Here is a 27,214-nt window from a genome sequence, read left to right as displayed (position 1 = left end):
TATGTTCCAAGATGAAGGAAAATGGAAATGCGGATTTCAATGACTTCTTGTTTTACAAGAATTAGGGGGGAAAGTCATAAAGAACTTAGCTTTCCTAGCTTACAGTCTATAACTATTGGCTCATTAAGTAAATGTTGAATAAGTACTTTTTAAAATAAGGTGTCAGATGTTAAAAAATAAAATAAAATAAGGTGTCACATTGGGTATACAGCAGAAAATTCTGTTTAATGAGCCTAAGATTAGCACAAAGCTGGGCACGGTGTTTAAACAAAGGATTGTTGGACACAGGGCAGAAGCAATTTTTGCAAGGTAGCTTTGGTATCCACTAAGGGAAGTTGAAGCAAAGCAAACCTGGGCCCCAGACTTGCATCCTCCTCTATAGGAGGGGAAGGAGCTGGCACGTGAGACTGATCACACGTGTGTTCACGAGTTAACACAGGTGGAACCGAGGCTACATAATTCTACATAATTGTAACAGGAAGAGGGCAAGGGTGAGGGACACTGAGAAACACCTACTTAGAAATAAGTGATGCAAAACTTTCTCCTGTCTCAAGCATCCAAGTTACTCTACATCTTTGGGACCAGGTGGTGACCCATAACGTAGGAGACATCTACTTAGTCATAAAATCAATTAAGACATGAAGTATTTGACATTTTAATTTTTAAATTTTTAATTTTTTAAAAAATTATTTTTGGCTGCGTTGGGTCTTCATTGCTGTGTGCGGGCTTGCTCTAGTTGTGGCGAGCGGGGGCTACTCTTCGTTGCAGTGCTTGGGCTTCTCATTGTGGTGGCTTCTCGTTGCGGAGCATGGGCTCTAGGCATGTGGGCTTCAGTAGTTGCGGCACGCGGGCTCAGTAGTTGTGGCTAGTGGGCTCTAGAGCGCAGGCTCAGTAGTTGTGGCGCACGGGCTTAGTTGCTCTGCGGCACGTGGGATCTTCCCGGACCAGGGATGGAACCCGTGTCCCCTGCATTGGCAGGCGGACTCTTAACCACTGCGCCACCAGGGAAGTCCCAGACATTAAGTATTTGGATTGGAGAATCGGCACATGAAAACAGATGCCTCTGAGTATGCGTTTTGTCTGTTATAAGGAAAATAGTATCCACAAGCATCTCAAATGGAACTAAAGGAAGAAAACAGGAAATCAAGAAAAATCAATTGTGTTCTACCTCTAATTGCTCGTGTGACTAGTATGGCACACTGCTGATGGTCTCTTTGGTATATGGTCTCAACTTTGGAGAGCAATACTTCAAAATTATTTTCTCTATAAGGTTTTAAGTCCTCTGGTAGGGAATTCTCTTCCCAGGGGGTGAAAACTTCAAGTTTGGGAGGGAATACACATACTCAAATACAATCCTAAAATGTACTGACTGGTTGCTTCCAAAGCTATACTGAAATTCATTTCTGTTCATCAGAAAAGAATTTTCTTCTGGTGGGCTTCATTTTACGTTTGTCTATAAATGACTTTCAGGGCAGTGAGAGACTGTAAAGAGAAATTGTCTCTCATTGTTGATCAAAAGTTTGACTCAAAAAGTTGGGCTACACAGTCAGATGGCTGACACGTTAAAAAGTATAAGTAACACTCGGAAGGAAACTGTTCCTACTGTGGCTGACACACATTTAGGATAATTTAACGTGGCACTTGTAGAATGGACCATAGCTGTTGCTAGGACAGCTATGTCCTTAAGAACATAAGTAAATAACTCCTCTGAAGTTATGGATGTAACTAATTAAGGAATTTTCGTTTCATTACAGCAAGATGGCAAATGTTAGGCTTGTAAAGTATGAGCACTGCTCCTGGACACAGTGATTATTCAGTGGCACATTATATCTAGAGAGACAGACAGAGGCAACTGAGACCAACAGACATCAACTGTCCAAGACAGAGGTCATCTACAAGTATAATCACGTGTTGCTTGACTATACTTGCAGGACTACGGCAACCAAAGAAAGATCTTTAAAAAAACCTAATCTGAACACTAATTGGTTTAAAATTTGAAAGTATTCTACAAGCTGTTAGTTGAGGGTTTTTTTTACCCCCCACAATGAATATTTAAATTGCTAAGTCAGTTTCGATTTGCATGTTGTATTAACAGAGCTAGAGGTGCTATGTTTAAGTAAGAAATGAAGAGAAAAATCATGTCAGGTAATCACTGCTGACTGAAAATACAGGCAGCACACTGGTGGTCTCACAGATCTGTCTCATTTTGACAATGTCTGGATGGAACAGACGCAGGGACACCCCTTCTTCCTGTCTCTGACCACTCTCCAACCTCCTTTCTAGTCGCGACCCTTGGGACCCTCGCCATCCTCTGTCTCCGGGACCGGCCAACACCGTTTTTTGTGGTTAGCTCCTTAATCCCAACCAGATTCGTCAGAATTATTCCAGCGAGGTAGAGGCCGCTGTCAACTGACTGCTCAGCCATCTGCGGGCCTCCTGCACCCACCTCTCTTTGAGCCTCTAGTTCCACTGCGACGCTGTGGCTCTGGAGGTGTAAGCCACTTCTGGGAATTGGTTCAGGAGAAGCATGAGGGCACTGAGCGTCTCTTCAAGATGCAAAATTAGTGTGGCGGCTGCACCCTCCTCCAGAACATGCGGAAGCCCTCCCAAGAGGAGTGGAGTGAAACCCTGGAGAAGACCCTGAACTAGGCCCTGTGGGATCTGCGGGCCCTGGGTTCTGCTCGCACAGACCTCCATCACTGTGACATCCGGAGAGCCACTTCCTAGATGAGGAGGTGAAACTCATCAAGGAGATGCACTGCACGTGACTAACCTCTGCAGGCGGGACTGGGTGAGCATCCCTTAGAAGGCTCACCCTCCAACAGGACTAGGAGCCTCCAGAGCCCAGTGGACTTTGAAGGACCCCTCTGCATGCCCCTGGTGTCAGAACTTCTGCCCCCTGTGGCCACTAGGCAGTTTTTTTAACCACCCTGGAGCCCTCTCCCGAGCTGTGGATCAAATGGAAACAATAAAGCTTCTGCAGCAAAAGAAAAAAAGAAAAAAAAATAGAAACTAAAGACTTTCTGCTCTTGCTAAACTCTATAATGTTTATTTGTTTTATTTCATGGTATGTTGTTATTAAGATTATAAATCGTATGAAATAAATGAATAAATACCAAGTAGACTCCAACTCAAGTTGAGAAGTGTCAAGATTTATTGGTCTTTCAGGTAAACAATGATTGAGAACCTAGAGTCAATATTTAGTCAAAATTTATCTTGAAAGGCAATAAATCTTGATTTTTGCTAAGGCAAGTAAGTAAATATGTGCACTGTTTGAGAGATTCTGACTGCTTTTCTATCTACTAAATAGCTACAGTGAGTTATAATGATCTGTGACACGGATTTCCATTTCCAAAGAAATGTTTTGAATTGTTGAATTACTTTTAATTCTTATGATAAGATGCTTCAATACCAGTATTTAGAGTAGTGTAAGATAAGTTTAATAAGAAATGTTATAAATTCCATATCTAGTATATTTAAATCAGTCTAAATTTAGTATTTTTTTCATACTTGTTTTCCTCTTAGAGTTTCTCATTAACTTCTATGCCTGTCTGTTCTTTTCCTAAGGACTTTCAAGAAAATGGTAAGAAATTTAAAATGGAAATAATACATAAATAGGCAAATGGATAAACAAATACTAACATAGTGCTTACTATATGCCAGGTTCTGTTCTAAGCACTTTACATACACACACACACACACACACACACACACACACACACACACACTCATTTAATTCTCTTATCATTCTGTGAGGTAGGTATTATCCCCATTTTACAGATGAAGAAACTGAGACAGAGGGTGATACAGTAATTCTGTCCACGGTTGTACATCTAGTGAAAAAGGTAGGACCTAGATGAAACACCTGATATGGCACTTTATGAGGAACAACAATGAACTATATAGGTGAGTTTCCACGTAGCTATCTCCATACGGAAGATATCACATAAATTGTCTCCTTGTGGATGACAATATGACAAGCATAGAAAATATGAATCAATTATACACAAGAACACAATTTAGTTCATCGATGCATTCAGCCTTGGACCTCACAAGCATCAGCATCTCCTCTGAATATGAAGGGTGAAGGGGGGCAAGAATACAAATCTGTAAGGTGGCAAGTAGAAGACAGTAAGAGGTGAGCAAAGGAGGAAGCAGTCGCTCTAATTGTAGAGATCGAGGAAGGCTGTGTAGACACAGGGGCATTTGAGCTGGGCCTTGAAGAAAAAAAGAGATTTTGGAAAAGGAAGGCTCAAGTCAGAAAAATGGAAGCTCATTTGGAAAACATTGACTATTCTAGTTGTCTGAAGCTCACTGTAACTAGAGGGGTGTCGGGAAAAGAGCTTGGAACGGTAAACTGAACATAAGACTCCCGAATGCTCAGGGCAGAAGTCCTTATTAATCAATACGGGATGAGTATTAACGAGTAAGATACAGGAACAGCTAGAGTTGTTAGAAGCAGAACAGCAATCTGCGCTTTGGAAAGATTAATTGGCAAGAAAACACTGGGAGGGGAGAGAACCAGTTGATAAGTTACTGCCCTGGCCTGAGCTTGGGTAGGCAGTGGGCTTGGGAGCAGGTAGGGGGAAAAAGAAGGCAATACTGGGAGATAAAGTGCAAACGATTTGGTAGGCGATTCATGGGGAGAGCATGGCAAGGGGATTGTCAAAGAGGCCCATGACATTTTGAGCCTGTGACCGTTATATGAGAAATCTATCAGTCAGAAGGGGCGGGTGGTTTAAATGAGAAAATGCTGTTTGAAGCATTAAATTAAAAAAAAATAGTTCAAAAAATTTGAACTGGCAGATCAATTGACGCCTAAAACTCAGCCGGTTGAGAATAATTCCCCTTTACTGTACAAATCAATTTGAATTCAATCTTCTGTTACTTGTGACTGAAAGCATCTGATATATTTATACTGAATGTTGGTCGGTGAGAGTTCTAGTACTTTTACTTAAACCTACCCATTAAGAGGCTGAGGTCTCATTACAAACCATTAGGTGGTACGAAATAATCAACATGCATTTCAGTAGAAGACACTTACTACTTTATAAAGAAGTGAGGAAGAGGAGACATAGTTGGTTGCCCTTGTTTCTTGGTAGCACAGTGGTTCTCAACCAGGGGAGATGTTTGTCCCAACAGGGGACATTTGTAATTTGGGACATGTTTGGTTGCCACAAAAGGGTGAGTGGGGGTAGCTACTGGCACCTAATGGATGGAGGCCAGGGATGTTGCTAAACATCCCTCAATGCACAGGACAGCCTCCCACAACAAAGGATTATCTGGCCCCAAATGTCAACAGTGCCACTGTTGAGAAACCCTGCAACAGCACAAAGACAAGAGGGCAAGATAAAAGGTCCGTGTACTGACCCTACTTAGTCACTTTTCTCTGCAAGCGATGGATATACCATCTATTATGAGGAGGAAAAGCCCTTTCACCAGCTCTGCTTTCTTATCTAAAGAAAATGATTCATGCTGCTAGGTTAGTTTAGACAAAAGAGGTGCCTCCAAAGAGAGGCCTTGTCCACACTGCACCATCATCTACTAGACTACCTGCGAGTAACATCTGCTCCAAGCCTGGGGCTCTTCTCTTCATAAATTAATCCTTCTGGTGAAACACTTGCTACCAATAACCCTTACTTGAAAAACAATGGCAGAAACAGAAGGGGCCAAACTAAGCTGATTATTTTAGACATGCAGGCTGCCGGTGGTGGAATAATGCTCCTGTGTCACAGCTTACACACCCTCCCCTTCAGTTCTATCTTAAACATGGAAGTACCAGGATTCCATCTGGCACCCCTGCAATCCTAGACAGAAAAGGGAGGTCAACCTCACCACCCTCAACATTAACAAAGCGAATGTTGGGCTGAGCAACTTGGAACTTACATGTTGAAAGCTTTGGAGGAAGACATCTTAAGTAAACTGTCTTACTGGAATGTTCCTCTGAACCATATTAGAGCCTGAGGCAAAAGGAAAAATCCATCATACTGATCCTATCTCTATTAAAGATTTTTTACTTGTTCATCATGGATTTTTTGGGGATTAATTTTGATTTTTAAATAATATTACATTAAAATAATATTTATCTTGGTTACTGAGGGTTTAGTTTTGTTTCTGGTTTTTTTTTTTTGGCATTCCCTTAAATTCTGTGCCCCAAACGAGCGCCTCACTCCCCTCACCCTAATCTCAGCCCTGCTCTGAACCCTTTTTCCTCACATAGGATCCATCGTGTGTCCCAATTATGTTCTTTCTACAGTGATTTGCCTTGGTATTTAACATTATATTAAACCACCACTAACTCTTTTCGTGATTCCCCAGTTGCACCTCTATTATGATTGCTTTGAAAGGTCAATAACCTCTTATTGGCTTGGAAGTTCAGATTATCTTTTTGATTTACTTGAAAAGCACCTGCCTTTCCTTTCTGTTCTGGACCTTATGTTTCCTTCCAGTGTGTATACAGACGGCTCCACGTACATCAGCCTCGTCTGGCCTGTAGCTTCTGTCACACACACTGTCTCACCAGGGTCCCCTCTGACTTCTCTTCCACGTTACTCTCCATTCTCAATGCTTGTTTGTCTCTCCTTATTTTGTGAGAGTCTCATCTCTTTGAACTTTACAGTATCTTTAAAACACAACCTTTCCTCTTCTTTGCTGAAACCTCCGAAGAAACCCTGACAGCATCTCTTAGAGTAATTTCTACTTGAGCTATTTTAGTAATGACAACAATTTGATAAAATTAAAGTCAGGAGAGTGGATCCGAATAGTACTAGGAACGGCCTCAAAGTAAAAAAAAAAAATCACTTTCATCAGCTTCCTTTAAGTCCGCGCTGAATTCCGGCATTTTCACCCCACAACAAATCCTTTATGTTCTAGAAGATTTAGGCACTGCCTTGGTCTACTTTCTTTACCTACTCTTCCCCTTATGCCTTCTTTGGCCTGCTTTCCAACTTTTCCTGTCTCTCTAAAAACACAGGTTTGCAACCGCCACCAAGGCTGATCTTTTAACCATATGTTTCATACTTGAAGAAGACAGGTTGCTTGTGTCAGGATATTTAGAGCTGGTAGGCAAGACACAAAGAAACACCTACAACTCAGAAGCAACCACAGACAGTACATAAATGAATGAGTGCGGCTGTGTGCCAATAAAACTTTTATTTATGGACACTGGAAAAAAAAAAAAAAGCACACAACACCTTCAAGTAGGAAACGTCTGTTCCCTGGTCTTCATGTGCCACTTGAGCGGAACTTCCTAGAGTAATATTCCCAGCTTCTTTCCCCATTGCTTATCCAGCGCTCCTCACAGATAAAAAAATGAGGTATCTGACCAGGGAGTTTAGAAGAAGGACCTTGGCACGTCAGCTGGCCTGCAGGGAGCAGTTTTTCTGTCTGCTATGGCAAGAGGACATGGCCTTAGGGACTCCAGTTGTGACCACATGAATAAGTCTATCTAATTTAAGGGTCCATTATATAATATTACATGTGATCTATGAGCGATGCATGCGATATCTTGATCCCCATCCTCCTGACCCCTAGAAGCAGAATGAAGAAGCATGATTTATTAACCCTGTAAAGCCTCTATACGGATGACGGCTCAGACAGGCAGGATCCAATGATGGGAGTGGGCAGGAAAGAGGGAGGTAATCAGGAAACCAGAGCATGCCTGTTGGTGGGTGAAGATCATTAAGAAGAGGGTCATACAGGACAGCTGGGCTCAAGGGGTAGCCAGGAAATCCCCCACATTATTGGACACCTTTTACTCAGTTAAAATTCTTCATCCTAACAGGAGATGAGAAATATCATTTTCCTAAAGGTTTCCCATCCATTTTTAGGTCACAACAAGACCTCTCTTCATCCAAGAGAGAACCTCCCCCCCCCCATGTTTTCTGGGGGGTAAAATGCAGTGATATATAATATTTGGCACTTTGGGTGCAACTGACATTTTGTAACATTTGAATTGTACATAGTCAAGACAGTTTCATCGTCCCTCAAGTTGTAGTGTCAAAGATGCTGACCTGCAAGGCTGTGAAAAGGCTAGCTTGAGGCTGTAAAATAAATCAGTAGCAGGGCTGTAAACAGAAGACCAGGCTCTTGTGCTCCTAATTTATTACTTATCCTACTGAGTCTGGATGCTTCCCAGCCACCAAATCATGTGTCTATTATTTTGTCTGGTCTCTAAAACTCTGGGGGTTGAGAAGAACATCTTTATTGGTAAAGGAAGAAAGAGACCAAGGCTTTCAAACTAAGTCTATCCTCTGTGTCAGAGGTATGGGCCTGGTGATTTAAGGGGGAAAGTGACTTTTAGCAAAGCTTTTGGTTCAGCCCCACATGATTTATTTACATTACTGAAAAAAATATGGACAAGACACAACCTTTGGTATACCAGGACAGACCTGGTTAGAATGATGATGACTATAGTTGATAATACTGTACTGTATACTTGAAAGTTGCTAAAAGAGTAGATGTTAAAAGTTCTCACTACACTACCAAAAAAAAAAAAAAAGAAAGAAAAAAGTAACTGTGAGGTGATGGATAGGTTAACTAACCTTTTTGTGGCAATCACATTGTACACCTTAACATTACACAATGTTACCTGTGAATTATATCTCAATAAAGCTGGATTTAAAAAAGAATGTGAATTTTTACTCTTTGGAAACTGATACAAGCCTACATGTCTTTGGTTTTGGAACCCTAGCTCCCATGTCTAGAAGTTGTGTATAGCATAAACTAGATTATTTTCAGTTAAAGGTAATACATAAAATTAATTTTGTTGATCATTTTTATTTATAGCCATTTAAAAAGGAAACACTCTACTTTAAACCAAGATATGAGAGTGGTACCTGGGTGAGAGAGCAGGAATCACAAAGTCACTGGACATGTCCATCACCCCACCACCCTGAGCTGGGGCTCTGGGAGGGCTGTAGCCAGGCTGGGCAGCCCAAGGCCAGCCAGTTTCTTATCTGCTTCTGAAGCTGATCAGTTCCAGAGAGATCCAGGAAGATACCACCAGAAATCTCCCCTCCCCTGGCAGATGCAGTCAGTGCTGGAAGGCACCCACCAGTAGCTCACCAGAAATGAGGGAACAGGGTCAGTAGGCCATACCTTCCTCACTCTCTGAGGGGCAACCACAATGTCACATCCTCTTTTCATCCAAGTTCTATTTTTGCTGTGGAAATGGCCCACTCAATATCCTGAGCTGTTGTATCATAAAAAATTATCTGGTCTTTCTTCCTAGTTCCTGGCAGGGAGCTTCTAAAACCCTTGGAATTTCCTCAGTGACACAGGTATCTTTATTATTCACGAGACCCTTGGATCACAGTTGAGTTAATGCTAATGAAGTAAGTCCTGGTGGACCATGAAATAGCTTCAGGATGGGGGGTGGTCACCAGAATGATCAACCACAGGATTAGAGACTTGGGACTATGAGCCTGCCTGACCTCTGGGGGAGGGAATGGGAGCTGGAGATTGAGTTCAATTTCAAAGTCAATGATTCAATCAATCGTGCCTATATAATGAAACCCCAATAAAAACTCTGGACACTGAAGCTCTGTGGAACATCCTGGTTGATGAACACATTGGTGTGCTGAGGGGTAGATGAACCCTGATTCCACGGGGAGAGGGCACGGAAGTTCTGTGTTTGGAGCCCTCCCAGACCTTGCCCTCCGAGTCTCTTCATTTGGCTGTTCCTTATTTGTATCCTTTCTAACAAAGCTGTAATAATACAGTCATTCCTTAGTATCCATGAGGTGTTGCTTCCAGGATCCCCCTGTGGATAACAAAATCCACAAATGTTCAAGTCCCTTATATAAAAGGGTGTAGTATTTGCATATAACCTACACGCTGCCTCCCATATACTTTAAATCATCTCTAGATTACTTACAATCTCTAATAGAATGTAAATGCTATGCAAATAGTTGCTGATGCCCAGAAAATTCAAGTTTTGCTTTCTGAAACTCTTCTGGAGGTATTAGATCAGCATGATAGCAGAGGGAACTAAAAAGGTCCTAAGTTAGTCTGAAGGGTTGGTTGGAGAGGGTGTTCTTGAGAAAGGAATATTTAAGTAGTGACCTGAAGAATGCATTGGGGGTAGTGGTGAGGGTGGCAAGATTCCAGGGAGAGGCAACTGCACATGGAGAGGCTCTGAGGCAAGTGGGAAGGAAGTGGTACATTTGAGGAACAGAGTGAAGTCAGTGTGGCTGGAACTCAGTGTGGGAGAGAGTGATAAGAGGGCAAGAGTTGAAGGTTAGGAGGTGGGCAGAGGCCAAATCATGGGGGGTGGGGGGTTCATTGTAAAAATGCTGGTCTTCATGTCAAAAGAAGCGGGAAGCCACTGAAAAATGGTAAAGAAAGGTCTACCAGGGTCAATCTGAATTTTAATAAGGTCATACTCACTGTAGTTAAGACAAAATTTAGAAAAGGTTAGAATGGAAGCAGGAAGCCTGGTTAGGAGGCCACTGTAGTCATCTATGTGAACGATGACCAGGCTGGGAGCAAAGAAGGTGAGGGAGGTAAAAGCTATTTTCAAAATTCAAATACTAAATATGCTTATCAAGTATAAAATAAAAACATATCATTAGGATGTCTTAAAAAAAGAAGCCAAAATGTGGGTCAAGGACTTGAGCTAATCACTTCCTTCATTTGTATTCACCACTGGGTAGAACCCTAAGAGAACATCATTGTAGTTTCCAGAATATAATGAGGCTATGGAACCCTAGGGCTTATCAGCAGGTTGATACTAAATGGTTAAAATGTTCAATATATGTAGAAGAAACAGTTAAAGGAAATGAGCTTATATAACCTAGAGAAAACTGAAATATGACTTGATCCATTCACTAAGAACATTCTATGGGCTAGGCTGGTGGTTTCTCAAACTGTGTATGTGTGCAAATCAACTGGAAAGTTTGTGAAATCTCTAGGCCTGATCCTAGAGATCCTGACTTCAACAGGTCTAGGAAAGGGTCCAACCAAGGCTCCCCACATCAAGCTCATGATTCACGATGCACATGGTGCTCCAACCACAGTCTGAGAGGTGCTGGGGTCCTGCCCTCAAAAAAGTGAGACACAAGTCATAGGCCCATGGGTCCAAGACAGTGGAGGTGGGTGTAGTCAAGCAGGAGGAATGCTCAATTTTACCTGGGGAATTAGAGTGGGGTTTGGGAAGAGTGGTCAAGGAAGGCTTGGAAATAAGTCTTTAAGGGTATAAAGGATTTTTCACACCTACAAGTCTTCAACAAAGCACAGTACAAAAGTGTACCCAAACACTGGCTGTCACCCCTGATCTCAGGGCACAATGCTTTGCAGGCCTGCTCCACTTTTCATCTGAAACATGTAAAGGAGTTTCATGTTGTTTTTTATTAATATAATTTAATTAAAACATTTTCTATATTAGCGTATTTCAAGGTATAAAATCTTGTCTACAGTCATATTTTCTTCTGCTAAAATGAACTTTAGTTTATCTCCATGCCTCAATTTCTGGGACTGTATGTGGTCCATGTCTGTTGAATGAATGAATGAATGACTAGATGAAAATATTAACACAAGAAATAAGTTGGTATTAGGATATTACCAGATTTCCTTATCTAGGGATGTATTTTTAAAATGGCAAGTTTTTCACTTAAGTATGTTTCTACTTTTAGGCAGTATAATGGATTTTAGAAAACCTCTCCAGTAGTTCTTACTCTTAGGACTTCATGAAAAGCTTAGTTTTTCAAGGAACTTAGCTAGAAATTAAGAGAACCTACCCCAGTCTGTCCTAAAACCACACCAAGACCAATTTCCCTCCTAATGAAAGGTCAGTAAATAGAAACTTTTAACTCAACATAGAGTCCAATAGTATATTAACACTTACTTTAGAAGTTTAGCCGGAAATGAACACATGATGAGAACAATGTTAACCATAAAGGAAGCTACAAAAAGGGACAAGAACTTTCCAGACCAAAGTATAGCAACAAAGACTAGGAGAAATGAACAGCTTTTAAAAAAAAAAAAAAAAAAAAAGATAGCACAGCTATGGCCTATGAAGTTCAGGAAGGTCTATCAAAAGATCCCTATCTTCTGAAATTCAAAATGATTTTATTCTTCTGAAACATATCAAAGACCAACATGTGACTTCTATGATGAGAATACCAGGAATAAATCAAAAAAGCAAATTTATATCCTATAAAATCAAACGGCCTACTTATATAAAGTGATCAAATCTCTCTGAATTTTAGGATGTGAAATAGTTCAAAACCCAAATTATATAACATTTTTCTTCTTCCGTAGTCATGGTACTATTTCAGTGTGTATTCACATTCTTCATATACATTTATTTTTATTTAAAATGAATTTCCTGGACCTAGAAACTTAGACTGCAAAAAAGTAATTTATCCAATGCCAAACATCAGAGTCAATAAAAAAAAAAATTCTCATCTCTTGTCCTCTTAGTCAAGTGATATTTCTAATGTTTTAAATTGTCTTACCCACAGGAAAAAGGTATTACTTATTAAATGAGATTTAAATGGAGGACCACATTAATCTAATTTCCCCTAATCTTCTATAGACATTCAAAGAATCACAGAATGAGAAATAAAAAAGGGACCATACAGAGCAAAACCATCCCCTCTAAAATATCCCAGACAGATGGAAGTGTTGGAAGGAAACTCAAAGACCTTCATGTGCTATAGTTACTTATTTAATTGGCTTCCAATTTTCAAGTTCTGTGAGGACACATAGTGAGATTATCTTGTTCACTAAACATCAAGCATAGTGCTTAGAACATAGTAGAACTTCAATAAATATTTGCAGAAGGGCGGAATTAATAAATTTCTTCATCCTGCAGAGGAGAACACGTAGCTCAGACAAGTTAGGTGACTGGCCTTGAGGTTCTTCTGGTCTCATTGGCCAGGGCTCTTGTCACTCTACTCATTTTCACCCATGGCTATCAAACCCTCTTCAATAAGGGAAAATCCATTCTACTCTGGGCATTTCTGTTACTTTGATCCAGTGGAATTACCCAAAGTAAGCCTATTTTCTCTTCTAAATGGCAGCCTTCAAATAATGTGGAGATGACTTGTGTCCTCCCTATTCCAGGTGACATTTGTGTGGCATGGTTTTTAGTCCTGTCACTATCCTCTCAGGTGTCAATAGATGTGGTTGTTCGTTCTTCCAGAGCAGCATCCAAAACTGAAATCTCCAGGTGTGGTCTGGCCACAGTGAGGACGTGTTCTCTTCTTTCTGGACCTGCTTTGTGAACGCATTTGGTGTAGCCACAACAGCACAAATGCTGGCTTCCCCACGGCTTCATCTGCATGCCCACATGAGCATGAGACCAGGAGAACCTACCTTCTATATTTGCCTTTAACTTTCTGAATATAAGTATAGTCCTATCTATTAATCCCTACTAAATTTCACCTTGTTTGGTCCATTCCTCTAGCTTGTTTCAGAATCTCGATTCTCTCATTCAACATACTAGCTGTCCAACCTAGTTTTGAGATAGCTGCAAATTTGATAAGTATGCCTATGATATCTTTATCCAGGTAATTATTGTCTTATGTGGGCAAATAATAAAAATAGCTAATCCTTATATAGCACTTACCATGTGCCAGGCCCTGTTCCAAGCCCTTTTAACCCATTTCATTCTTACTACAAACTTCTGGGGTAGATGTGATTATTTTCTCACATCTGAGATTTTTAAATGGAGGTACAGAGAGGTTAAGTAACTTACCCAGAGTCACAGAGTTAGTGAGTAGCAGATCTAGAAACTTAGCCAGTCTGATTCCAGAGTCCTCGCTCTAATTACTAAAGTATGCTGCTTCTCATTGTTATCATGACCTTTACTGACAACATTCTAGGCTGAAAGGAATCCATTAGTCAATAATCCTTGGGTAAAGCTGCCAATCATTCACCATTCACAAAATGACGTAACTAAAATCTCTGATAACCCAAGTTTCTCTGTCTTGAGGGTTTTGCCAAATGCTTTTCTGAACACTAAGCATGGATCTGACTTAACTGCCTAGTAATCCCTCATTTTTCCTTTGTGCATTTTCAACCAGACTATAAAGTCCTGGGGGTCCAGGCCACACCTATGCTTGTCTTATATCTCCCATCGCACCTACTACCTAATGAGCACATAACAGAAATTCAAGTTTTATCTTTGACAGATGGTATTAAAAGCTGAGGCGATGTTCCCCTGAGATTAATTCTGCAGGAAGTAGGAGGATTAAGTTTAAAATGCGGAAGTGAGGAGAGACACCCTCAAAGCACTTGAGCTTTCAAGTTCTCTACAACAGGGATTCTCTGACATGAACTCAGACATGGATGTATGGGTCTCCAAACCAGTGGCCATGATGCTTGACCCCTTTGTCTCTCAGTACCCCCCATACCCTTTTTTGGGGGTAGTTATTCTAGATGTCTTTGACGAGCACAGCCTGCACCTCACTCCCACTTAGATATCCTGAGGTGCCTGGTAGACCATGTGTGTGGTGTACATGAAGGGTTTAATAAATGCTTGTTGAAATAAACCCTCCACTAAAACTCCACTTAAGGATTTTACTGTCAGCAACCCCTCCATGGTCATATTCAAGGTTGGGGAAATAAAACTTAGCCCTCCAGCATGCACAAAAAACTAACTAACTAGAGATTACTTCTCTGCGAGATAACAATCAAATACACTCAAAAACAAAATAACTTAGACAATACAAAGTGAGAAGGCAACAATGGACTAAACAATTCGCATTTATCCAAGTTATTTATATGTTTTGAGGGGCATAGCTGAGTCTTCCTTAATTGTTTTTTTCTCCTCCAATTGGCTACCTGCCTATTCCTTAAGTCAAATAAATCTTCACTGTATTACTGTCCCTAATAAGTGGGAGGCAAATTTGAAAATAGTCGTAAAGATAGGAATTGAAGATATCATGGAAAGTCAATGTCTTTTTATTTCTGTCTCTCATTTCCTTAGGAGATCTAAGGAAATCTACTAGAGGATACCCTAATTTTTCACACGGGAATCAAAACAGATTTTTGGCTATGCTAGAATTTGCTTTTTCAGGAGCATGAGTTATAAGTTGTATAACTTTCCTTCTTGGCACTTGAAAACCTACAGACCTTTCTTTACCTAGCTAGACTCACATGCATAATTAGTTCCCAAATTCAATTTCTCTTTTTCTTAAGAATTGCCATTCTGCATGGTTTACTCTGAGGCCAATAAGTAACTAACTATGCCCAACTCAGAAATATTGCTTACTTCCAGACTGGCAGCTATTTAATGAATAATTAACCACTCCATACTTTCTATCAGGGATGCTTATATTACCAGGGTAAAGGTATCCTTTATGTCTAAACGATGTCATAAAACAGGCCTTTGCCAGAAAGACGCCCTCATTTATCACATGAAATGCCATGTGGTATTAACAAGGTCGATACTGTTTGTTTAATATATTTTGCTTTCATAGGGGCTTGAAATGATTTGTTTTTGCAGCTGTAACAGAGTTAAATTAGGGATTTAGCTTCAGCTTAGCTAGTTGGGCATATATAACCAGGGGCTATTAATTATCTGCCTAGAGGCCTTTGGTCATCTTCCCACAATTTACAGCAATCTTGGGGTGCTGAGTTACACCACAAGCAGCCAGGTTCTATCTTAAAATAATCCATCTTGGCTTCTCAGGAACTGAGGGGAGATTAGATAATTCAAATTTTTATTTCTTATTCCACAACACCTCCAAAACACACACACATGTAAATGTTATTAGTGCACAGCTTCTTAGTTGAAAGACTAGCTTCAGACATCCGTTCCCACAAATGAGAAACTAAAAAAACAAAAACAAGAACACTTTTCTGACCTTAAAGCACCAATAATCAGCCCCCTTCCCCTTTTCTCTCTTCTCACACTGCTGTTCTGCCTTCAATGGACCAGGGAGAGAGGAGGAAATTTGCTCCAAAGATAAATTTGTCAAAAGCCTGCACTACGATCCTCATTCCTCTCTACCTGCTTGTGAATGTCGGCTGGGAGCAACTGCTGAGAAGCTTGGGGTGCAGGGGTGGCGGGAAGCAAGGGGAGAGAAGAAGGGGAGAGAAGGGGCGGGGCAAAGAAAAACTGGAGTGCAATGCAAGCAAAAAGGAAATCTCACACACACTCACACTCAGACACACACACACACTCACACTCACTCACTCAGACACACAAAGAGGGGGAAAAAAGGCTCCCCCCACCTCAGGTCCTAACAACATACTTCTTTATCAGAGGTTCATTGTCAATCAATTAGCCGAGGCAGCAGGGGTCTGTGAGGTGGGGGGCACCCGTGGAAACAATGGGCAGTCCTGTTGTATTACTATTTAATCACTTTTGCTAAATAAATAGAGCAGCCCCAAGGTGCTGTCATGTCAAGGGAATTTATAACAAAAAAAACTTCATTTTTCATTGGTCATTCCTTTTCTCCCTTCAGGACAAGAGAGGGTTATTACTGTAGCCTTAAGTTCCATCTTTGTGTTTCTTGCCTTTGATTCCCACTCGGACCCTGCCACTTTCTGGCACTAATTTGTCAGGCTGAACAAAGAGAGGATTTGTACCTCCTGTAAGGTCTCAATTAGGAATGGCTTCTGCTGTATTATGTGCCATTCAAAGAGGACACAATGCCGGTAATTACAGGAATTTGCACTAAATGGCTGAAGAATTCACAGCAAAACTCCCCCCCCCCCCAACCTCGGGCTTACCCCTCCCAAGGGCTGGGGGTAAAAAAAGGAAAGCAAAATGCTCTGAATGCCAGAGAGATGTAATTACCAACAGCAGTCCCAAGAGGTTAAACAGCAGCCAAAGGAGTAAAACCATAAAAACTGACAGTGTGAAATGGTGGAGGGGATCCCCTCAGCTCACTGTTTTCTTGCTGTCTCTTCCGTTAACATTTCAATTTCAGTTCAGAATCAGGAACACTGCCCCACAGTGGGCTGTCCGATTTCACCTTCAGATTACAAAGCAGTAAGACACTTCAAGACCGGAGCTTTGCATGTCTTGCAGCATCTATAAAAAAGGTCCTGGGCCCTTTTATCATAATACTCAATTGCTAGGTTTCCTTTTGTTGGGAAATTAGAGGAAAAAATCTGTATGTATTAGTGCCAAGAAAACCATGCATCTATTGAGGGGAAATAGATATGTACACATGTCTAATTCCAGAAGAAAACCGGGCTACTGCCTTATAATTGAATTTATACAGCATTCTGTGAACAACCTCATTTAGAACCACTTACAAGTACATACCCCATAAATATTTTAATAAGCTGCACAGTCATTTGTTTTAGCATTAATATTTTAACGCTACAGATGCCCCATTGCTAAACATAATTTTGAATCCCAACCAGTGACTTCATTAAAGAAGCATTCCTCATTTTCTGCTACCGATGTGTTTCTGTAAAGCTGTACTAAAGCACCAGCAAATTAATTGTTCTTAAACACCACTTTCCTCACATGCTCCTCTGCTCAGGAACGTTCTGGGACTTCAGGGTCAAACATGAAGTTCAACCTTATCAAACTGCCCTTTTTTTGGTAGGTCAAAAATGACTGTCTGCAATTTCACAGAGTTCCACATGGCACTACCTCTGACAGCTCTCTAATCTGACCTGTGGGCCTAACTTCCGCAGCCCTGCTCACAGTTGCCATTTGGCATTGGTGATGTGAGTATCTGATTAATGTCTGTTTTCCCCAGGGGACTGCAAGTTCCATGAAGGCAGGGACAGGGACCACGTTTGCTTTCTCGCAGCACTGACTCGTCCAGGTGCACCTGAGTTTGGGGCATGTGGTCAGAAACTCGGCCCACAATAAACAGTAGAATGAATGGAAGAACTTAATTTTCAAAGGCATGTTCTCAGGAATAAGGAGCAGCAAATATAAAGGCCCTGGAGGCATGAATGACCAAGGTACGTTCCATAACAGCCAGAAGACCACTGTAGCTGGGTTTCCTAATACAGGGCAGCCATGGATCTGGAGAGGAAGCCATGGAACAAACCACACATAATCAAATACAACTATAAAAAGTTCAAGCACGTGTTAAGAAATACACAGTTATGCACAAGCATGTATTTTTAAAACCGTAACCTCAGGCATTTGGGGATGGTCAGAGTCCATTTTCTCTGCAAGGGCTCTTTAAGTTTCAGAAAAGGATATAGAAAATTCTTCACCTACAGAAAGAATTTAGTGAAGTGAGGCCAACTGCACTATTTTGTAGATTTAAAAGCCAACATTTGTGGCTCCCCCAAATAGCAACTGAATGACATCATGATAAAGAGCTGCTCAGTGCAATCTTCCACTTTTAAAGTTTATTCATCAAAAATATTTAAAGGGGGAGGGGCTAAGTGGACATAAATACTTGTAGTCTAAAGAGGCTCACTTAAACCATGAAATACTGTGAATTAGCTTCTCCCTAAAATGATAAAGCCAAGATTCAACTAAAAACGATTTACTGGACTTTTTGACAGTTTGGGAGGTAAACATGCTATACAATCAGATTTTTCACTGAATGTGTGTTTTTATGAGGATGAAAAGTTAGGGGATACAAGTACTAAATGAATAAACAGCTGGTTTAGATTACCTGTGTTTGTGAGAAACATAAATCAATTTTTAAAGTTCCATCTGCTATAATAATCTTTGATATAATAAACAGCCTCCCAGATAATTTAGAAAACATTCAGAGGTTTGCTTACCAAGTTTTGATATTTTTCTTTTGAGACTCTGCCCCCTACAGGAGATGAAGTATTCCTACCTGAGGTAGGAAACCGGTATTCCTGGCGCGCTTACCCATAACCCACGTGTACCATAAAGCAACGGAGCACAGCAGTTTCTGATGGAAGAGGGGGCACTGAAGTGAAATTAAAAGTTTCTACTTGAGAATCAGCCACACTGTACAAATTAGGACTGACTTCTCCCCATGCCGAACGAGAAACCTACCTGTGCCCCATTAGAACTCCAAACCAAAGCATGAAGGTAAAAGCCGAGCAGCAAAGGAGTTTTAGGCTACATTACCCCTGTCTCCTGGGTTCCCCATTACCACCTATCCCCAACCTCTTCTCCAGCCAGCTATTCAGTGAGCACCTGATTCACACAGCAAAGGGCAGCATTCTAAAACATGGACCCTAAAGCAGCTGCCCCAAGTTCTATCCCAGCCCATTATGTGATCCTTTTCCTACTCTTTTCCACTTAGCTTCCTTCTACCTGTCTCTCCTACTCATCTTCCTATGCCTTTTTCCTGTTTTCATTTCTCCAACTGCTAGATGTGGTGGACCTGTTGAATGGTACCCTCTACCTGCATCTCTCCTTCCTCTGAGTGTTAGAAATGCTACTCAGGTGGTACAGAATGTGGCAGGGCACACTCCATCAGGAAGCAAACTTAGGAGAGGAAGGTGAAGTAGGAGCCCACAAAGGGACCATCTTTTCTAACACCTGAGGCTTTTCTTGCCTCTTTTACTAGGAAGTTTCCCGATTCATACTCTGGTCTCTACCTTGAAAATTAAGCTGAGCTGTTCTCCCTGATTCCAATAAGAAAGCAGATTTGTTGCCGCTCTCAGCAGTCTGAAGCCACAGGAGTGTACCATAATTCCAGCGTGTCCACAGAGTAAGCACTTATAAATGATTGTTGAATGGCTGAACTTTGAAATATAATATATGCACTAGTATAATAAGACACTGAAATGTCAATAATTTCTAAAAACTGTGCTAAAGCCAGCATCTCCTTAGTTCAAAAGCATTTTCCAAAAGTAGGTGGCTGACTTAACACAAGGTCACTCATGCCTGCACACATACGGCCCTCACTAGTACGGCTTCTTTATCGGCTCGGGGTTGCCGGTCTCTCCCATCCCACCCTGCAAGTGTCTGCTTCCCAGTTACCGAGGCCCTCCAGACAAGGCAGGGATGATTTACTTAATCTCCCCTTTGGGTAAATTATTTTTCACTAGTAAAGATGATCATCATAACTAACTTAAATTCAAAGTTTCACTGTGCCACCACTATTTGGCTTTTCAATGCAGGAACAAGCACGAAATTGAAAATTTGGTCTTGACTGGTGGCGCGTTTCCTGTTCATTTCTAAACAACATACTTAAATCTGATACACTTGAATTGAAATTTTCCAAATCAGGTTTCCAATTAAAGCTACCTTCATGGTAAATTTCTTGTGACAAACTGTGGGGTTTACTGAAATAACTTGATTTCATTTACAGGAGATATATAGACTTGGTTTAGTGCGGGTTGTCTTCTTTCTGGTTTACTGTCTGGGGGAAGGTGAGAGGAATGGTGAGTAGGGGAGAGAAGCAGTAACAGGGTTTTAAGAACTAACAGATGACTGCCTTGGCCTCCACCTTGTGTCTCACCCTCCACAGCAGTTCCAGTAGCCTCAGGCTTCCCCAGGATGAGGCACCGGCCCATCGTGACTCAGAGGTCATCTGCTGAATCATCTTAGCCCTGCTCTGAGACACCTCCAGGTTTTCTGTCAAGGCTGACTTTCTGGATTCTACCTTAACAGGGTTTGACAAGGTCATGATCAATGACAGTTACTGACTACAGACATTTTCCTCGCCTAAGGAGTGCTAGTAGTCAGCTTTGGGCTTGAATGTCTCTTAGGAGACAATCTGTGACATCCACGTTCCCAGTGACCTTTATTTAAGAAGGCAGAGGAAATGTCATCACAGCAGACTCAGGAAGCCTAAATTCTAGCCTGGTATGCTTCAGCCAAGTCATTCTGATTCAGTGGGTAGATCAGAGCTGCTTCTACTTACTTCACCAGCATGGCATGAAGACGGACAGATGGTTTAATATAGCAAACTCCTTAAAGGAGAGATGCCTTTTAAACAAGAGGTAGCTAGCTAGGACTGGTCTCTTGAGGGGATTTTTGAAGGGAATTCCAATTGTGGGATTCAGGATTGTTCTTTAATGAGCTTTAGGCTGAAAATTTGTTTCATACCTGCACATTTGAAACTCTGAGCAGTGAGTCCTCGTTCCAAAGACAAAGTCGTCAGGATGCTGAGGAAGCTGGTGGTCACAGACTGGCGTTTGTTCTTCCTGAGTTCATGCCCACCCATCTGATCCTTGGCTTTGGTCCTCAGCGTGACCTGCAGGTTTTGTTCTGAACTCCTTGCCGCATCGGCAGCTGTTTTCAGAGCCTCCATCCACTCCTGGGCCCTCTGCCGGGTCTCAGCACGGAGGCGGAGGACATCTTGGGGGAAAATGACTTGAAAGCAAGAGTCACAGTCATCCAGGGTGTCCATCTGGACGGCCAGACACACATCCACATTGTAGCTCAGCAGGGGATCCTCGTCCAGCTTGCCGGGCTGAAAAGCCATCAGGTAGGCCCTGCTCAGGACAAACGTAAATGCCTTCCAGTTGTTTTGGATGGTCAGCCTGTACAGCGTCCCCGATTTGAGGATGTTTTGGTACTCTTTGGGGCTATCCAAGACAGGGGATGGCATGAGCAGCTCGCTGGACTTCTTCTGCAAGCAACGATTCTGTGCACAGTCGACATGATGACCGAGCCCCGGTGAGTCAGCCAGCTCCCCTGGCCGTCCCCCGTAAGCAGGCGCGGCGGCGTGCACACCTTCCCAAAGCTTCTGCCCCCAGTCCAAAGCCTCCCATGGCGACTCTGCCTTCAGCTGCAGCTGAGTGTTGTCATACAGAACAGTATCCACCAGCCTGGCCTCGAGGTTGCCCAGAACAGATATGCTCTGGAAGTGTGACAGCTGGTACGTGGCGTAGAGGTTTTGATTCCCACTGCTGTCGAGGCTGTAGAAGTATAAGCTGTAGGGGGACAGTTCTGCATAACAGCTTTGCCAGTAACTGTCATGGTCCTTCCGAATCTCCAGGTAACCCTTTTTCAGAATGTTTGGGAATGCCTGCTTGTGTTCTAGAAAGAAAGGAAAAAAAATAAAAAGAAGCAACATATTAATCCATTAATTTGAATGAACTGAATGAGATGAAAAGGTGGGTGCCAGAAACCAAACAGATCAGGGGTTGACATGCTTCTGGCTCAAGAGTAAGTACTGGGGAGGGGGGGTGTTGGGGGTTCATGGTCAACGTGACATGCAGAAGTCTGTTCGGAAAACAGAAACACCGAATGACTGGGACCATGCCATGTGGGCCCATGAAACAACTGCGCTTTGCCAGGATTTCTTGTTTTTTAGATAACGTTCTACAGAGTACCAAATACGAGAGACAGAATGTTCCTCCTGCCACCTGACCTAACTCCCTGCTAATACTCATCTTTCTTTAGGTAGGTAAAGCCAGGAAGGGCCAATGGAAAGACCAGAGCATGAAGTGCACTGCACTTCTCACAAACTCCTGTTTCTCAGATGCCCCCATCAGTCTTCAAGGCCAGGCCATGAGCCTTCTGGCTCATAACCAGTTCTCCAGCCGTACCTCGACTACTCACTTCTTAGATCTCTGCTTGGATAGCAGTTCCTCTCATCTCTGAGCCGGCTTACGCTGTTCCCTCGGCTTGCAATGCCCCTTTCCCACCACTTCCACCAGCTGGGACACACTTACCCTTCACTCAGCCATCCTCTCTTCCAGAAAGGGAGTTTGTCCTGACTCTCCCAACCCCACTCCCTCGCCTGCACAGACACATCCCCGGGTCAGTATCAGGGATCCTTACTATATTATTCCTCTCTAATGGGCTCTCATCAGGCTGTATTATAATACAGTTTATAATTTTTAAATTATAAAAATAATTTACAATTTTTAAAGAAGTGTGTCTTCGCTACTGGTCTGTAAGCTCCACTGAGGACAGGGGCAAGGCCTGTCCTGTCATCCTTGTATCACAGCACATAGTGTAATGCCTGGTACACAGTAGGTACTTAGTAAGTACTTGTTGAATTAGAACAGAAATAAAGCTTCTACTATAATGTCCAGCATATAATAGGTATAATTCCCTTCCCTTCTCTTCCCCTGTGTTTCACAAGTTCATCTGGTCATGCCATCTTTAATCAATGATTAGCTGCAACAGATACAAATTTCATACTTTAATAAAAGGGGACTGTCACTTGGGAGATGTCCTGATACTTTCATCAGGCATGAAAATGAGGGAGCTCTCCTCCCTAGTAGAGCTTTTCATTTCTGAGATGTTTCTCAATCTTTTTGCTGACACACGTCGGAGACGGTCACAAACTAATTGAGTCACTCCCTGAAGAAGAGAAATCACATTCCCAAAGGGTATGATTTCTGATCTTGGCTGGAGAAAAAAAAAAAAAAAAGAGTAACACAGATCTAGATCTTAAAATAGCAAACCAAAAGAGAAAATGAGAGAAATGCGGCAGAGAAAAGCCAGTTTACCTGCTTTACATCTCTGCTCCTGACATTCATTAGTATTTCTGTGGTAATTCAAAAGCCATTAATTTCTTGCAACCCACACTAATCCCTTTGCAGAGAGAGATAATGGATGCCTATTCTCCGTTTTCTTTTCTGATAATGCAGTAAGAGAGGCAGTGCTGTTAGACACTGATGCCGCCTCTCCTCCTCTCATTTCCATCAGGTGCCGATGACAGTTCAACCTTTTCCATAATAAGACCCATAACCTCGCGTCCCTCCATCCCCATCCCTCCTGTGACCCAACAGCTCAGGCATGCATCCCCGAATAAAATAAAAACCATCTCTCTTGCTTTTAGCTAGGAATTTTCCTCTCCTTTTCTTTCCTCCCTGAGAGCTTTTTACAACAGCTTCCACGAATTAGAAATTCTAACTATAATTGGACCCAAGCCAGAAGCAAACCTCACTCCTTTCCGACTGTATAAGCTAGGGTGGCAGATGCCAGCTTGGGTGGACTGAATAGAAGTCTGACACGGAGTCTCAAAAGTTCCCCCACCTTCTTGCTGCAGAATAAGGTAAAGAACGCACTGTGTTTCAATATTTTCTCCCCACCTCGGCTCAGCCCTCTCTAAATAGGTATGTTAAACTGAGATAGAAAAGAGGGGTGTTAATCATAGGAAATGGCCCATCCTTATAGGCTGCAGTTTGTAGTGTAATTTCTTGAACAAGAAGAGAACAGATGTGATCAGGAAACTATTCTCAGCATGTATTCCTTTCTGGAGGGCCTGTTTATATCAAACCTTATTAATATGTTGTGTGTGAAGTATTAATTATCTGACTGTAGAGGGCTGGAGAACTACCATTTCTCTTTAATCTCTAGCTGCTACTTTCTACTGAATCTGAAGTTTATTTTGAATATTTTTGCTATTCACAAATCAGAAGTTATATACTTAAATCTAAGCTTTCATTCATTTACTATAGTTCAACTTTTGTTTCCCCGGACCATATCATTTCATCACATACATTCTTCTAAAGTGTTCCATTTCACGAATGAACAATATTATCTCTGTCTTAATTAATATCATAAATGGTTCAGGTAGAACAGCTGACAAAGATTATCGCTGTTTCCCCAGTGAAAATAGAGAAAGGTGATCAAAATGAATCACTGTGTCCGTAAATTTCACACTGAAACCATAAGAGAGTAATTCCCTTGTGAAAAAGAGCAAGCAAAAACAAAAACATAAACAAAAAGAACTTGAGAACTCTTTGCTCCCCCATTGCTTTCCACTGTGGCTAGTTACAAAGACCTGGGTCAGTTCCTCCTCAACAAAGACCCCTTTTCCCTCTCCTCCTGGTCCCACAGTACCCAGCGCAGTGACTTAAGGACAAAAATTGCTACTGATTGAAGAGGAAGAGGGGATTTTTCCCCCTCATGAACCTGATTCATTTCTGTACTGCCAACCCACCGAAGAGTTCCTCTTTTGCCATTATTTCCTCTTTCTGTTTTCAAAAAAGTTCCCATTCTCAGGCCACCATCTTAATCAAGATCTTAAATGGGCTCCCATTTCAAGTCCTCCCCCCGCACCCCGCCATGTCACACTCAGTTACCGGGGTAACCTTTCTGGATCACTCATAACCTTTCCCATGCCCTCCTCATCAGCCCAAAGCCCTGCACAAGTTTCCTGGTGCTACACAATAAAGTCCAAACTCCTTAGACTGGCCTTAACACATTTTCTCATGGAAAATTTCAAACACAGTCAAAGGCATGGAGAAGAGTAAAATGGACACCTGTGGGCTCACCCCTTAGCTTAAAAGTCATCAGGTTTCCGCTATTCTTGTTTCCTCTCTCCCACTCCTCTCCAACTCTTGCTTTTTATTGTTTTTTGTTTGTTTGTTTGTTTTTGCTGGAATACTTGAAAGCAAACTGCAAACATTTTATCATTTCTATTGTAAATATTTCAGGCTGTATCTCTAACAGATAAGAATATATATATATACCAGTTTCACACCTAAAACATGAATAATTCCTTATCTAATACCCAGTCTGTATCTCATTTTCCCAGATTCTCTCAAAAAATTTCTTTATACAGATGGTTTGCTCGATTTAGGTCCGCACCTTGATTTGGTTGGTAGGTCTTTTAAGCCTCTTTAAATCTATAACAATTCCCTCTGTCTCCTTTTTTTTTTTTTCATGCCATGTATTTATTGAAGAAATTCATTCCTTTGTCCTGTAGAATTTCTCACATTCTGGATTTGGCTGAGTGTATCCTCACTGTATCAGTCAAATGCTCCTGTTTCCCAGGTTTTCCATCAACTGCTATTTACTTATTTTACTATTATTTTTTTTTAATATTTATCTATTTATTTGGTTGCACCGAGTCTTAGTAGCGGCAGGCAGGCTCCTTAGTTGCAGCTCGCCAGCCCCTTAGTTGCAGCGTGCATGTGGGATCTAGTCCTCTGACCAGGGATCGAACCCGGGCCCCCTGCATTGGGAGCAGAGTCAACCACTGCGCCACCAGGGAAGTCCCTCATCTGCTATTTAGATCTCAAGATCCAGTTAGTTTTGTTGTGGTTTTTTTTTTATGCAAGAATATGTTACAGGTGGTTGTCCTACTTGCAGGGATATGGAGATTGATTAGGAGGTTCAGAGGATGTTAGCCTGACCCCTCCGTGTTGAATTTCCCCAGGGACCTTTCACACTGCAGCCACTCTCTTCCACTCCCCACACTCCAGCCAGGGGACTTGCTGTGGCTTCCACTACTGGCCCCTCCCGACCTCAGGCATTTTCTCTCACTGTCCTCCCTGCCTAGATTTCCCTGCATCTCTGCTTGCCCATGTTTTCATCATACGTGAGAGCTAGTATAAAATCTCACCTTTTCCTGAAGCCTTTCTTTGTCCCCTCTAGTTGAACACAACTGTCCTCTTCTGAAGCCCCATGGCTCTATGGCTACACCACCCTGATGACTCATATTTCAGATACTATTTCACACTCATCAAATATGTACTAAGTTATATAATAAAAGTATTCCCAGAAAATCAATAAGAAATGATTAAAAAAAGTTTCTGCCTCCACATCCCGGCACCCACAATCCTTCTGCCCAGACTTTAGAGCGTTTGATAGGAAGCCTTTAGACAGTATACATGTGTAATAATAATATTATAAATAATAATTAGGCATGTTCACATATATTAGCATATGTAATTAAAATGTGCTTCCATTTGGGTTACTTTATGCAATTCTGTTTTTTTTAAAAACCACCATGTCCCAGATCACAATAAATGAAACATTTAGGTAAACATTTAATTTACCAAGAAAGTCTGAACTGCCTGAGTCAGCACCATGAAGGACATAAGAATAGGACTTCAAAGATCAGACAATAGTTTAAAATCAAAGATAAAGAGCAACGTTTTAACATTTTCAAAGAACTCAAAAGCCTATGTGGTGTCAGTGTTCCAAATCAAAATTATCTAGGCAAATTTAAAGGAAACATTTAAGTTCTTACAACAAGATGAATAAATGTGAAAGGAAGCCGAAGTAGAGAGTGAATGGAGTACCATGATGCTACAGAACCACATTCTGTCCTAGACAAGCCCAAAAGGACTGCCTCTCGAAGTTCAACAGATTTATTACATTTCCTTTGCCCTTCATCATCTTTCTTTTCAGTTTCTCTACAGGTTATCTAGGCTATTGTTAGCTAAAAGGATAGATGATTTTAAGATCTGAAAGCCTAGGAAACAGGACTTACAACTACCCATGGGCTCAAAACTAAGGGAGCAAAGCAATTTGACACACATTTACTGAGTACCAACTATGTGCAAAGTAGAACACTAAGCTTTATTGGAGATCCAAAGATGACAGACATCCTCAAGGTGCTTACAATTCAGTTTTGGCAAATGACTCTAATAGGAGGCTTCCAGATCAATGATAAAGGAGGAACCATAGCGTCACTTCAGAACAAAGACA

At 41.7% G+C, this 27,214-nt stretch overlaps 1 protein-coding gene across 12 annotated transcripts in view; it reads right to left on the bottom strand.

Moving 5' to 3' along the window:
* PLEKHM3 (pleckstrin homology domain containing M3) overlaps positions 1-27,214 on the bottom strand; it is a 190,999-nt gene that overhangs the window by 124,156 nt on the left and 39,629 nt on the right. For all 12 annotated transcript variants that reach the window (XM_082396364.1, XM_082396362.1, XM_082396361.1 and 9 more), the window contains one exon: positions 20,918-21,853. In XM_082396364.1, the coding sequence (XP_082252490.1) occupies positions 20,918-21,853 (936 nt within the window). The remainder of the gene's footprint in view (positions 1-20,917; positions 21,854-27,214) is intronic.

The sequence above is a fragment of the Balaenoptera borealis genome (assembly GCF_965194805.1).
Source record: "Balaenoptera borealis genome assembly, chromosome: 6".
In the NCBI taxonomy this organism is placed as follows: domain Eukaryota; kingdom Metazoa; phylum Chordata; class Mammalia; order Artiodactyla; family Balaenopteridae; genus Balaenoptera; species Balaenoptera borealis.
Note: the sequence above shows the minus strand (reverse complement) of the source record. Positions and strands in the feature narration are given on the sequence as shown.